This window comes from Myotis nattereri (assembly GCF_964212035.1).
Source record: "Myotis nattereri genome assembly, chromosome: 15".
Classification (NCBI taxonomy): Eukaryota; Metazoa; Chordata; class Mammalia; order Chiroptera; family Vespertilionidae; genus Myotis; species Myotis nattereri.
The window spans coordinates 41,891,738-41,906,005 of record NC_138090.1 but is presented as its reverse complement, the minus strand read 5'-3'; the positions used below and the strand labels follow the sequence as shown (position 1 = coordinate 41,906,005).

Here is a 14,268-nt window from a genome sequence, read left to right as displayed (position 1 = left end):
GATACAGAGGAGAGTCTAACGTTTATGTTTTGCCTCAATTCACTTGCCTGGAACAGGATCTGACTCATAGTACCAAGTACTGTGGCTGCTCACAAGTACTTGCTGAATGAATATTAAATGAATGGATCTTATCCTGGCCTTGTCCCAGTGTGTTGGGAGAGACAGCTCCTGAGGAAAGGATCAAGGTTGTGATTAAGGGAGGAACTGGGGACCTCTGGAGACGAGGCAGAAGAGGACTCTGATGGTGGGTAGGTGTCCTAGACGGAACAGTATCTGAGTTAGGATTTGAAAGATCATGAAGGCTAGCCAAGCAATATTACACAGAGAGTACAGCTCACTGGGACATGGGGAATACCCTGGCATAGTTTGATTTTAAAGTCTGATGGGACAAGTGTAGATAAATAAGTTGGAGAGGTAGCGAGGCAGTTCCTGAAGCAAAGCTTAGTGAGAAGCAAAGCTTTGAACCATTAATTCATCAAGTGCTATTTTAAGTAAGATGTTGGCTCATCTCATACACTAACAGTATGAAGGAGATACTATTATGAACCCAATTTTACAGAGTAGGAAACTGAGACTCTGAGTAGTTGTACAATCCTCCAGTTCACACAGCTCAAATGTGTCAGTCTGGACGTTTGAACCTAGTCCCAGAGACCAGCTCTGAATGGCGACACTATACTGACTGTCTAGGGATGATGTCTGTGACCGGCGGGGCCTGGCTGGCCCTTTTGCCCCATGAGCCTCGCCTGATTTCGGGCGCTCCAGACAGGAAGTCCACTTATAGACCTCTAAACCAATCAGATTCAGGAAGGGGGCGGGCCTAGTGAACTTCACAGCCAATTGGTGGCTGGGAGCACCTCCTCAGGCACCCTGAGGACAAATGGGAGGTTTCCGGATATAAGGCTGAGGTGGGCGGGGCTTCAACAGGCATTCGGAACCCCGGGCACGTGCCTCTGAGCCTCAAACCTCTAAGACACAGAGAAGTCAAAGGGCAAGGAAGGGGCGCGCGCATGCGCAGGAGGCCCGAGGCCTGAAGAGCGCTAGACGCGTAGTGAACTGGGGTCACCTCGGAAAAAAGAAGCCATTGCACCCCACAGCGTGGTGGGGTAGGGTGGACGCGGGGGGAAGGGGCCAGGTTCGTCGGGACAAGAGACGGTAAGGTGCCCGTCCCCCGTCACCAGCCGTATTCCCCGTTCCTACTTCAACTGCCCACCCTCTCAACCTCGCCAACCCACCTCTCCCAACCCCCGCGACCAAGCCCCAGGCCCCTCCCCCATAGCTCCGCTGTCGCCCTTTCTGTGTCTTCAAGGTTTTCTCTGTACAACTTCTCTTCTGTTGTTTCTTTCTTTCTTTTTTTTAAAATATATTTCTTTATTGATTTCAGAGAGGAAGGGAGAGGGAGAGAGAGATAGAAACATCAATGATGAGAGAGAATCATTGATCGGCTGCCTCCTGCACACCCCCCACTGGGGATCGAGCCCGCAACCCAGGCATGTGCCCTTGGCCGGAATTGAACCTGGGACCCTTCAGTCCGCAGGCTGACGCTCTATCCACTGAGCCAAACCAGCTAGGGCTCTTCTGCTGTTTCTTCTGCTTTTCCTTTTCTACCATCTCTCTCTACTTTCTGCATTCTCCAGGGACCCATGATCCTTTTCCCATCCTCCATCTTGTAGCTATTTCCTCATGCCCCTGTTCCCTGTAACTCCTCTGGTGTTCCCTGACAAGTCTTCCCATTCCCCAGGACTCCCTAATCCCACCCTCTGCCTGTGACTTCTTCCCAGAACAAGCCTTTTCCATTTTTAGTATATGTGCTGCCAAAGCGAGCACCCAAGCCTTTTCCAATCCCTTTCTGCCCACTCCCTCTCTCACATCGTCTCCCACCTCACCCCAAACTATCTCCTTCTCGCGACTCACTTTTAGGTCCCTAATTTGTATACCGATGACCACCCTATCTTTATTTTCCAGGACTCTATGGACCCCCGGGGACCAGCCCCACAGCCTTTCCAGAGAGCTGAGAAACCTGGTCGGGTCCGCCGTCGGAAGACCAGACGGGAGCGTAATGAGGCCCTGGTGGGCAGCCGCCGGCCGTTGGCTCATCAGGAGCCTCCTGTGGCCAGTCGGAATCCATCCATGCATCTCCAGGATCATGTGGCCCCTACTGCCCCCAAGCTAGTGGTCATAACCCAGGGCCGGCTAAGCCGGGAGCACCGGGGTCTCTTCAACCATGAGGTGAAATCTCTGGACGTGGCACGGCTGCTGAGCAGTGGGTCCCTGGAGCCAGACACTCCCACATTTTCCACTAAGCCTTCCCCAAGCCCAGGCAGGGCCCAAGAACCAGGCCCACAGTCAAGGGGCAAGGAGAACCAGGTGCCTGGAGACTCGGGCCCAGGCCCACCCAGTCCCCTAGAACTCCCTGGCTTGGGGCAGCTGCTGGGGGAGCTGCAGGGTCAGCTGATTCTGCCACAGGCCTTCCCCAGGAGGAACCTAGTACAAGAGGCCAGGGATGCCATCCTGGGCACCTTACAGGTATGCCATGGTTGTGTGCCCGACCTTACCCTGGTGCTCCAAGGCTGCCAGCCACACTTGTCAGGTGAGCTCACCTCCTGCCCCCCTGTGCTCCCCTTCCCCTTGTCTGTTTAGCTCAGTTGTCCCCCATGCTTCTTTCCTCTATGCCAGGGACCAAGCCTGGGGACTCTGAGAGACGAAGGATCAACAGCCCTCAGCAGGCCCCAGGGGAAGGAAGGCAGAGGAAGAGAGAAGAACAGGGGACAAAGGAATTCACCTTTGCTATGCCGCACACCTCCAGCACTCTCACTACACACAGGGTGAGCCTGGCACCACCGAAAGGTCCTTGGCCACCCACATTGCCTTCGACATCTCCGGTGGCCTGGGGCCCCCCAACAGCCTTTGACCTGCTGAAAAGCATCTGGCTAGTAGCCACACCATCCCCTTCCTGGCCCTGTGGGGTCAGCACACCACAGTCCCTGCCTCAGCTACCATCTCCCTTGTTTCCCCGAACCTCTGCCCTTGACTGGAGTCCCTGTCCCCCTGCCCCACTGCCCAACCTCTCCTATACAGTGGCCCAGAGCAGCCCAGAGGCCTGGTCCTTTCCACCCATGAGACTATACTAAGGGGACTTACGCTGGACTAGGGGCAGCACTCCCAATCACCTCAATAAAATACCTTCTTCATGATTTTCAGTGAGTGGTTGACTCAGGAGAGCAGCTTCCCTTAACTTTTGAAATGGAGGGGAAGGTACTATCACTTGTCACCTTTCTAGGGCCTGAGGGACCAGGAGAATGGAGAAACCTGGGGCTTTAATCAGTTCAACGCATCCACCCACTGAGGCCAACTGTGTGCCGGACTCTGAGCTCTGGCAATGCTGGGGCCTCTGAGTGATAGGCTCTGTCTCCAGGAGACTCCAGTGGTGGGAAGCGCTGGGGAGTCTGAGGAGGGAGTGATGACTCTGCTTCAGGGATGAGGGAGGTCTTCAAAATGGAGCTGACACAGACCGTTGTATATCTCAAGATTGGTAGAAACTTGCTCGTAGAGGAGGGAGAGAACATTTGAGGCAAAGGGAACAGAATGTACAAGGCCTGGAGAGGGTGAATAGGAGATATGGGACCATTTTCATTCATCCCGTATCTGTGTGAGTCACTTATGGGCCCTGCGATAGAGGGGCTCTTGGTTGGCTGGGCATAGGAACAGTGTGTGCGCAGGAAGGGCAGATGAGGCCCGAATCTGGCCCAGACTTTTCTTTGGCCTGTGATATGTTTTAAACTTTTGAATCAACTGCCTACTGTTAATACAATCATACAGTTTGCTTTAAAAAATTACATTTCTGGCTTCTAAAAAAGGAAAAATGGAAAATGATCTGGCATCCCACCTATTATTCCTCCTGGCAACCACTGCCTCAAATAGAGTAGCAGAGGCCCCTTTTTGTGGGACCCACACCCTCCCTTGAAGTGCTTCACACACTTATGTTTCTTGTTGGTCCCTTGGTTTAGAAAGTTTTTATAAATGGTACTTTGTGGAGTGCAAATTTTTTGAAGTGGAGGGGGAGGGATGAAACTAGAAAAGTTTTGGAATCTGATCAGGAAAATTGAGTTGAGGGGCTTGGAGGCTACTCTGTATAGCTTTTCCAGGGTTCCCCATTGCCACTGGGAAACTAGGGTTGGTACCAGCATGGAGGGGACTGCACCGGGAGATCACACAGCTGTGACTTGGCTGAGGTCTGATGGGGAGAAAGTGGCAATACTGTAATCTGAACCCAGGCAACTTGTTTCAGTCTGCTAGACTCACAACACTTCTGCTTCACAGCAGCCCCGGTGCACACCCTGGTAGCTGCCAGGGACAGGGTCAGGAAGAGGGGTATGGTGGTTGAGGGTGAGGGCTGTCTGCCAACTCTGTATTGTGTGACCCAGAACAAGTGGTTTGCCCTCTCTGTGGGCACTTCCCAAAGTACAAGAGGTGTGGAACACTGGCATCTGGCTGGACCCAGTGGGGGATGGCTGGCATGGGGCTGAGCCATCAAAGAGCAGTTTTTTATTGATTTCAGAGAGTAAGGGAGAGGGAGATAGAAACATCAATGAGATAATCATTGATCAGCTGCCTCCTGCATGCCCCCCCACTGGGGATGGAGCCTGCAACCCAGGCATGTGCCCTTGACCGGAATAAAACCCAGGACCCTTCAGTCCGCAGGCCGATGCTCTATACACTGAGCCAAACCGGCTAGGGCTCAAAGAGCAGTTTGAAAACCGAATTGAGGGGAGATCAGGACTGAGCTGGGGTAGGGGAGTTGGACGTCTGGAGATGGTAGTCTGGAGGAGGCAGGGCTTGTGGGAATGGGAGTTCAGTTCAGGACTCGGGGGCTCTGCTACTCTATTTGAGGCAGTGGTTGCCAGGAGGAATAATAGGTGGGATGCCAGATCATTTTCCATTTTTCCTTTTTTAGAAGCCAGAAATGTAATTTTTTAAAGCAAACTGTATGATTGTATTAACAGTAGGCAGTTGATTCAAAAAAGAGGTATGTCACCGGAGGACTTGGGCTGGGTCGGGGTAGAGAGGATGGGAAAGGAGCGTCCCCTTCCGCGTGGTTTGGAAAGGGGCCCTAGCGGGCCATCCGGTTGGAGGGGGTGGGGACCGCAGTGCCCTGCGGCCCCTTTAAACGGGGGCGCGCGCCAGCCGGCCTGCTCGTTCCCGCCGCCGTCGCCGGGCTGGAGCGGGAGCCGGAGTGGAGCCCGGGCTGGGGCCGGAGCGGGCGCAATGGAGGCCCCGCGCGCGCCCGCTCTGCGCCGCCTGCTACCGCTGCTGCTCTTGCTGCTGCCACTGCCCCCCCGCGCCCGGGCCAAGTACGTGCGGGGCAACCTCAGCTCCAAAGAGGTGAGCGTGCTGGGCCCTCCCCTGCCACCCGCCGGGCAGGGAAGAGAGGGAGGGGAGGGAAGGGGCTGCCCCGCCCCTCTCAGACGGCCCGAGGGGAGGGGGCCGGGGGCCAGGGGGCCGGGTCAGGGCTGAGGCTGAGGGGGGCGGTGGGATTGAGGCTCCGCGGTTGTAGGAGGGACACTGAGGTCAGAGCTGGGCGGGGAGGGAGAGTCGGAGTTTGGGGTGGGGGCGGGAGGACAGCGAGGTGGTGCTGAAGGGACAGCACTTTTTACTCCTCCGAGAGCCTGAGTTCGCGCTGGGGCTCAGGACCGGGAAAGGGCCATTTAGAGTACTGCCAAGCTCAGGGTGCCTCTGGGATCAGGGCGGCGTGTGGGTAACCGGGCGATGTCAGTCAGTCCCATGGTATCTGGGACAGAAGGGGGCCAGGATGGGGCTCTGGCCTCCAGGGTCTTTCTCAGGGCACCTGGGCAATGGGAAACGTGTTTGGGGAAGGGGCATCTGAGGCAGGAATCCTGGAACCACGGTGAAGGGATTACGGACAAATTTTGGAATTTTGATCCCCTTAGGACTTAGGCTTCTTGGGAGACCAGGTACGGAGGGTGGGGAAGGAAAGTTGAGGGTCTGTACAGAGTAGAGGAGAGTCCTCGAAGGACCGGGAAGAGGGTTTGACTGGGGCCCTTTTCCAGGACTGGGTGTTCCTGACAAGATTTTGCTTCCTTTCGGATTACGGACGACTGGACTTCCGTTTCCGATACCCCGAGGTGAGCCTTCCCCAACCATTCCCACACGAGGCTGGCTGTTCCCTGGCCTTCCGAGGCAAGGGCTACCCCAGCTCCCACACTCCCCCACACCTTAAAATCTCTGGGCCTGCAGGCCAAATGCTGTCAGAACATCCTACTCTATTTTGATGACCCATCCCAGTGGCCGGCTGTGTACAAGGCAGGGGACAAGGTGAGGGCTGTGAGGAGGATGGATGGGAGGGAGAGGTCGAGGCTGGCGGGAGAGTGACCATGTCCCTATCTTCCCCAGGATTGCCTGGCTAAGGAGTCAGTGATCAGGCCTGAGAACAACCAGGTCATCAACCTCACTACCCAGTATGCCTGGTCAGGCTGTCAGGTATGGGCCCAGCCTGGGGGAGTGGGCAGGTGCTGAAGGTCAAGGGCCTGAGGACAGTGCAGACAGGCTTCAGCCTTCTCGCTCCTCCCCAGGTGGTGTCAGAGGAGGGAACCCGCTACCTGAGCTGCTCCAGTGGCCGAAGCTTCCGTTCAGTGCGTGAAAGGTGGTGGTATATCGCGCTCAGCAAGTGTGGGGTAAGGGGCTGTCCTGGCCACCTGGGTCTTTTCCTTCTTACCTCCCTGCCAATCCCCTCCTGCCCAGGGCCCTCCTTAGGCCTCCTCACTCCCCACAGGGAGATGGGCTGCAGCTGGAGTATGAGATGGTCCTCACCAATGGCAAGTCCTTCTGGACGCAGCACTTCTCTGCTGATGAGTTTGGTGAGCGTATGGAGACCCAAAAGCCAGGATCTTTGAGGGATCCCAGAGTTGGGTGCCTGCTGAGGGACAGCAGCCTGACTGAGCCATATTCTCCTTCCACCAAATTGGCAGGGATCCTGGAGACAGATGTGACTTTCCTTCTCATCTTCATCCTCATCTTCTTCCTCTCCTGTTACTTTGGATGTGAGTCCAGCACATGGTTGGGGCAAGGTTGGGGGAGATGAGCTGTTTTCCCTTCCTGTCTGTGAACAGCCTTCCTCTACCCCCACCTTCCCAGATTTGCTGAAAGGTCGTCAGTTGCTCCACACGACTTATAAAATGTTTATGGCTGCAGCTGGAGTGGAGGGTGAGGTTTAGAGTATCTCAACCTTTGAGTTCTGTGAGAAGAGGGACCTGAGGCCCAGACATCAGGGCCCGAGGGAGGAGGGGCTGGAAACTGGACTCCTGAGTCTGAGGTGGGAGGGGGTGGGGGCCTGGACTTCTGGGTCTGAGGTGGGAGGGGGTGGGGGGCTGGACTTCTCGGTCTGAGGGAGGAGGAGGCTGGGGGCCTGGACTCCTGGGTCTAGAATCCTGATGGGGGCGGAGGAGGGTTCTGGTCACCTGGATCACAGTATTAGGGATCAGTGATGCCCCAACGCCCAGTTTCTGTCCTTTCCTTTACCTGCCCATCCTCCCCTCAGTTCTGAGTCTCCTGTTTTTCTGCATCTACTGGGGCCAGTATGCCACTGATGGCATTGGCAACGAGAGTCTGAAGATCTTGGGTGAGAATGATGGGACCAGGGCAGGTACTTGGGCTCCTCTGCCACCCTGTCTGAGCCGCCCTCTCCCTCCCTTCTCCCAGCCAAGCTGCTCTTCTCCTCCAGCTTCCTCATCTTCCTGCTGATGCTCATCCTTCTGGGGAAGGGATTCACAGTGACACGGTGCCCAGGCTGGGTTGGGATGGAGTGCTGGGAATGGGGAGTGGCTGGGCTGGGGGCGGGGTGGGGGCAGAGGGGGTGGGCTGGGGGGTGGCCACCCCCTCCTCCCTGACAACCCTACTCCTGCCATCTCCCCTCATGGCCTGCTGCCAGGGGCCGCATCAGCCACTCAGGTTCTGTGAAGTTGTCTGTCTACATGACCCTGTATACTCTTACCCACGTGGTGCTGCTCATCTATGAGGCTAAGGTGAGTCCCACTCACCACTGCCCAGGCCCTGCCCCCCGCCCCCCCCCCCCCCCCCAGCTTTCATGGCTTCCTCTACCTGTCTGCAAGCCCGCCATATTCCACTCCTGGCTATCTCTCGCCCACTCTGTGATTTCCCACCTTCCTATCTGTCTAAGTGCATTCCTCCCCTCTTCACTGTCTCTGAGTAGCTTCTCCCTCCTCCCTCTGGCTCTCACACATTTGTGTTCATATGCCATGACCAAGAGTTCAGGAATCACACAGACCTGGATTCCATGCTGGCTCCGCCCGCTCCAGTAGGACCTTAGGCGATGGCCCCCTCTTTGGGCCTGTTTACTCCGTTGTAAAATTAGGAAGATCTTACACACCCCAGAGGTTCCTCTAAGGCAGCGGTTCTCAACCTGTGGGTCGCGACCCCTTTGGGGGTCCAACGACCCTTTCACAGGGGTTGCCTAGATACATCCTGCATATCAGATATTTACAATTCATAACAGTAGCAACATTACAGTTATGAAGTAGCAACGAAAATAATTTTATGGTTGGGGGTCACCACAACATGAGGAACTGTATTAAAGGGTCGCAGCATTAGGAAGGTTGAGAACCACTGCTCTAAGGCTTTATATTACCTTGGCTTTGGCTTCAGCCAAAAGGTATCTCTTTCAGCCTCAGTTTCCCCCTCTGTGAAGTGGGGTGATCATAAGACCTATCTCATAGAGTTGATAAATGGAAAGCTTCCACATGCAGTGTTTACTTGTTGGGCCCATGGTAGATGTAGTCTCTTCCTATCTTTGTCACCCTCTCTTTATATGTTCTGTCTCCATCCTTGTTCTGCTGCTTCTGTCCTGACCAAGTAACTCTGTCCTCTGGGTGCCCAGGGGTGTGGTCTGGGGTTCCTATGTGGAGGCCAGGGCTATGACAAACCCTCTCCCTTGGGTCAGTTCTTTGACCCGGGCCAGGTACTGTACACGTATGAGTCGCCGGCAGGCTACGGGCTCATCGGGCTGCAGGTGGTGGCTTACGTGTGGTTCTGCTACGCCGTGCTTGTCTCTTTGCGCCATTTCCCGGAGAAGCAGCCCTTTTATGTGCCCTTCTTTGCTGCCTACACCCTCTGGTGAGATGTGCTGGGCCTTCGATATGTCCCCGTGTAACCTCACACAAGTCAATTAACTTTTGCCTCATTTTCCTCATTTGTTTAATGGAGGTGGAAATGGTACTGCCTCATAGAGCCACTGTGAGAGTTCAATGAATTCATAGATGTAAAATGCTTGGAAACAGATCTGGCATGCAGTAGGTCCTTAGTTATTATTATCATATGTTAATTCATTCATCAAATAGCTATTGATTTTTCTACCGGGTGCTGGGATGTGGGGTGGGTTGGAACTGAGTTCAATTCAACCTAGTCCTTGCCCCCCAGAATTTCCCAGGCCAGTGGAAATCTTGCCCCTTTTAACCTCTGGTTTTTGAAGGTCACACAACTTCCCTCCAGTTGGGGACCCACCTGGGGCCTGTGTGTGTGTCTGGCAGGGGAGTTGGGGTTAGGAGTGGGTGGAGGGCGTGTGGCAGTGTCTCCACCAATCCAATTCCTCCTTTTCAGGTTCTTTGCAGTTCCTGTCATGGCCCTGATTGCCAACTTTGGGATCCCTAAGTGGGCTCGGGAGAAGATTGTCAACGGCATCCAGCTGGGAATCCATTTGTATGCTCATGGCGTGTTCCTGGTGAGGATGAGCACCTGGTGGGGTGGGAAGCCAATAGGCGGTGAGACTCCCACCCCGATCTGCCTCAACTTTTGATCCATCTCTTTCACTTCATTCCTTCAGTCATTTAATAGACACTGATTGAGAGTCTGCTAGGTTCCTGCAGGCTACTCTACTGTGTCCCTCAGACTCTGTTCTCTTCTGTTCCTCTCTCCCACCTTGTGTCTGGGCTCTTCCCCCAACCCACCCTCTTTCTTTGCCCCCCTCCTCATTCCCATTCCTGCTCTTGTGTCCCCAGACTCAAATTTCTCTTCTGTATCCCCACTGCCTCTCCCAATCCTCTTGGTCTCTACTCCACCCTTCACCCACACAATCTCTGGTATCTGTCACTCTATCACAGGCCATTGTTTGGAAAGAAGCAGCTGGGGTGGACCAGGCTGGGGCTCCAGGGGCCTAGATCAGAATGACATCAAGAGGGTACCAGCAGCAAACTTCTTCTTTTCTCTGTTTTATATCCTATCCAGACTTCTAGGTGACAGTTCTTATATTAATTCATCAATCCAGCCACTATCCACCATCCACCATTCTGTGAGCACCTGTCTCAAAAGGTGTCTCTCTCAGCCTCATGATCACCCCACTTCACAGAGGGGGAAACTGAGGCTGAGAGAGACACCTTTTTGGCTGAAGACAGCCTTTGTTTCATGCTAGGAACACCCAGATGCATTTATTCCTAACCTCTTTTTGTAAGTGTCAGAGCAGCCCCAGGACAGAATGGATAATCGTCATTGAACCCAATATACAGAGAAGGGAAGCTAAGTCCCAGAGAAGGCAGGTGACCAGCCAGGGCTCCAAGGCCTTTGGTGGCAGGGCAGGAGCTTTGAACCTGGTCCTTCTCCGGCAGACCACAAGAGCTGGCATGAGAGGGAAATAGGCATCACTGAAGGCCCCAGCTTCTGACCCCAGGGGTCTGCCATGTGCTGTGTAGGAAAGGTACTCAGCTGAAGGAGGGGGCCAGGTCCCCTAGTTGCTACTCCAAAGCCTGACTCAGGTGCAGTCTCCCCTTCCTGGGATGGTCCATCTTTAGGCTCTGCAGGAAGTCAGAACGGGGCAGAGAGAGAACTGATGAGAACCCACCATGGGCCAGGCTCTGCACCAGTTTTCATTTCCACCTTTTTCTCATCTTTCTGAGTAGGCACTGCAATCCCTTTCCCCAGTGAGGCGTGGGGAGTTTAATCAACATGCCCCAGATCCTACACTTAGTGAGCTGTGGGGCTGAGAGGTGGGGTGCAGGCTCAAAACACCAAACACTGTGCCCCTTCTGTATTTCACCTTCAGCCAGTTTCATTCCTAAAAATGCTCATCTTGCTCAGCACAGCTCCACCACAGACATTCCACTGCTGATTGGCTTCAGCTTCTTATTAATTTATTCAGCACAACCTTAGCGGGGTCATGCTGGCTTCTTGGGTGCAGTTCTAGATTCATTCCCAGGCACTGCCTTTCAACTAGACCAGTGGTCGGCAAACTCATTAGTCAACAGAGCCAAATATCAACAGTACGACGATTGAAATTTCTTTTGAGAGCCACATTTTTTAAACTTAAACTATATAGGTAGGTACATTGTTATTAACTTAATTAGGGTACTCCTAAGGCTTAGGAAGAGCCACACTCAAGGGGCCAAAGAACTGCATGTGGCTCGTGAGCCGCAGTTTGCCGACCACGGTACTAGACTAATTGGGGAGACATCTCTACATTCAACCAATATTATTGAGAGCTTATATGTGCCAGGTACTGTTGTAGAAGGTATTGGGGATTCAGCAGGGAACAGAACAGTCAAGTTCCTGCCCTCATGGAGCTAACATTCTAGAAGCTGCTAGTTCAATTGAATTTTCTGTGTTTATGAAAATATTCTATGAATTTTGATGTTCAGTATGACAGCTACTATCCATATGTGGCCATTGAGCACTTAAATATGGCTAGTGTGACTGAGAAACAAAAAATTTAGTTTAACTTTTATTAACTTAAATTTAAATAGCCACATGTGGCTAGCTAGTGGCTATCGTACTGCACAACGCAAGACGCTGAAGCTTAACTAGTGATAACTCAGCGATCAGGGCTCCGATGGAAGAAGCATTGGCAGAGTAATGAGTTGTGGAGGAGGAAAAAGGTCAGAGCCCAGGGCACTTGAGAGCCCACAGGAGGCGCCTAATCCCGCGTGAAGGGTTGCAGGGAAGTGTGGGGGTTTCCAAGCGCAGGGGAATCCTTAGGGCTCCCTGTCTATGGAGACAACCTGAGGCCTGGACAGTGAGTGCGTCTTCAACCTGCACCTGGCCCCTCACCCAGATCATGACACGCCCCTCGGCGGCCAACAAGAACTTCCCCTACCACGTGCGCACATCGCAGATCGCTTCGGCCGGTGCCCCGGGGCCCGGAGGTAGCGAGTCGGCAGACAAGGCCTTCCCGCAGCACGTCTATGGGAACGTGACGTTCATCAGCGACTCGGTGCCCAACTTCACGGAGCTCTTCTCCATCCCCCCGCCCGCCTCCTCCGTAAGCCCCGCGCCCCCGGCGCCCGAGGAGCTGCTGGCGCCGCCCCTGGAGTACCTAACCCCACTCCCGGCCCCGCCACCGCTCCCCGCGCCCAGGCGCCTGAGCCCACCCCCCGCCTTTCGCACCCCCCGCGCCCCGATGCCGCGTCGCGACCGTCCCCCGGCGCCCGCGCCCACCCTGCCCGACTGGGTCCTGGCGCTGCTGCGCACGCCCCCGCGGACGCCGCGCGCGGTGCCCCCGCCGCTCGCCTTCCGCAGCTCTCCCCCGCCTCCCCCGCCGCCGGAGTTCGCCCCGCGCGCCCCGACGCCACCCCTCGAGTATCTGGCCCCGCTGCCCAGGCGCCCCATCACCCGCTCCTTCCCTGACTGACATGGGCGCCCACACCTCGGGAGGGGGGTCCTCCGGGGGGAGGGGGACGGGCCTTCGGGGCCGCATCTGCCCCCCGAGGGTCCCGGACGGCCTCTGACCCTGACCCCCCTCCCAGGCCGGGAAGCAGGTGGAGGAGACGGCGGTGGTGGCGGCGGCGGCGGCCCCGAGGGGCCGTGTGGTGACCACGGCCGAGCCCGGCGCGGCCTCCCCGCCCCCACCCTCTCGGTTCCCCAAAGTGGCCGACCCGAGCTGGGATGGCCCGACGCCGCCCTACCAGCCGCTCGTGCCCCAGACGGCGTCGCCGCACACCGGCTTCACTGAATACTTCAGCATGCGCACGGCCGGGGGCACCGCACCCCCAGTCTGAACCCCAGCACGCCCCTGCCCCATGGGCCGCGCGCCGGGTCCCGGGCCCCCCGCTCTATCCCAGCCCCAGGGCTCAGCCATCCCAGGCCTTCCCGCCCCGCCCCACCCCGCGCGCCCAGGTAGGGGTGCGCGGTGTCCCGCTCCTCCCCTCCCCTTGACTCTTGTGCCAAACGGTCCCGCGGGAGCCGCTCTCCCCGTCCCCTCCCTCAGCCCCTGCCCCGAGCGCCGGATTCTGGGCTCCCGCTGTTCCGTGACCTCCGGCCCCCTGGCCCCCTCCGAGACCTTTGACCCCGCCGGAACCTGGAACACCAGTGAGGGATCGCCGGGACCCAGCCCGTGGACGCTCCAGGAGGACTCCGCAACCCCCAGCCACTGCTCCTGGGACGGATACTGTGAAGCTGGCCGTGACTCTGAAAACTTCCCTTGGATCTGTGACTTCGGACCCGTGCTCTGTCACCCCATCTCTATCCCGGGGGACCTCCCTCAGGTCCCCGGAAGAAAGACCTTTTCCCCTTCTTGCCAAAATAAAAAGGATTCGTTGAGTTTGTATCTATAAGATGGCCTCTTTTACATTGATGATGCTCAGAGATGCGGCTGAGCAAGAACCGTTCCAGACTCGGGACCTTAGTGTGTCCATCTGTGAAATGGCCTTTTGGGAGAGGCCTGCATAACCTGACCCAGAATCTGAGAGCACCCGAAAATATGAATCATTTAGTCCTGTACTGCACCGCTCTTTTATTTTGACCTTCTCTTCCCCAGTCAGAGATAGAGGCGCCCTCCAGTGGCGGATACTTTGCTCGGGCATCTGCGCCCCGAGCTTGGGTTACAATTTTAGCATTGCGCATGAGCAATCCTCTCTTTTTCACAGGCCAAGCCGATCTATTCTGCGCATGCGTCTGGGTACAAATGGGCGGGGAAGTTTCCGGAAGTCCCTTTTGTGGAGGTGTAGGGTTTGGGGTGCCGCAGTCCTCCCATGGCCGCTCTGACCTTAGGCCCCGCGACTTCTCGCCTCCTCTCCCAGCCCCCAGTCCTCCCACAGCGGCCGCTCGGCCCCGCCCCCTCGCTCGCCCCGCGGTCTTCCCGGGGCCGCTCTGGCTCGAGAGTCCCTTCGTCTCTGTGATCTGGCCTATCCGGCTCCGGAGGGAGGCGCGGGCGGGTGAGCCAGGGAGTGAGTCCTGCGTTCCAGGCCCAAGCCGGTGAGGACGGGCTCCGCCCCCGCCGGGAGTCTCTCCGGCCCGGCCCGGCCCGGCCCGCACCCT

General features: G+C 56.2%; 2 protein-coding genes across 3 annotated transcripts; both read left to right on the top strand.

Moving 5' to 3' along the window:
* Nucleotides 1-1,317: 1,317 nt before the first annotated feature.
* On the top strand, nucleotides 1,318-3,192 carry PRR19 (proline rich 19). The gene is made up of 2 exons (XM_081108619.1): nucleotides 1,318-2,587; nucleotides 2,674-3,192. The coding sequence occupies exons 1-2, from the start codon at nucleotides 1,969-1,971 to the stop codon at nucleotides 3,126-3,128; spliced, it is 1,074 nt and encodes a 357-aa protein (XP_080964745.1). The 5' UTR covers nucleotides 1,318-1,968; the 3' UTR covers nucleotides 3,129-3,192.
* Nucleotides 3,193-5,048: 1,856 nt separating this feature from the next.
* On the top strand, nucleotides 5,049-13,565 carry TMEM145 (transmembrane protein 145). Of its 2 annotated transcripts, none has more exons than XM_081108529.1 (15): nucleotides 5,049-5,379; nucleotides 6,066-6,140; nucleotides 6,253-6,330; nucleotides 6,409-6,495; nucleotides 6,588-6,689; nucleotides 6,788-6,872; nucleotides 6,984-7,055; nucleotides 7,150-7,218; nucleotides 7,553-7,633; nucleotides 7,714-7,792; nucleotides 7,943-8,036; nucleotides 8,972-9,144; nucleotides 9,628-9,748; nucleotides 12,068-12,274; nucleotides 12,759-13,565. In XM_081108529.1, exons 1-15 carry the CDS (start codon nucleotides 5,065-5,067, stop codon nucleotides 13,008-13,010), a joined length of 1,890 nt encoding a protein of 629 aa, XP_080964655.1. In that variant the 5' UTR covers nucleotides 5,049-5,064; the 3' UTR covers nucleotides 13,011-13,565. The 2 variants fall into 2 exon arrangements, with proteins under 2 accessions (XP_080964655.1, XP_080964656.1); XM_081108530.1 differs by having other exon boundaries at nucleotides 5,213-5,379; nucleotides 13,220-13,565.
* Nucleotides 13,566-14,268: the final 703 nt, after the last annotated feature.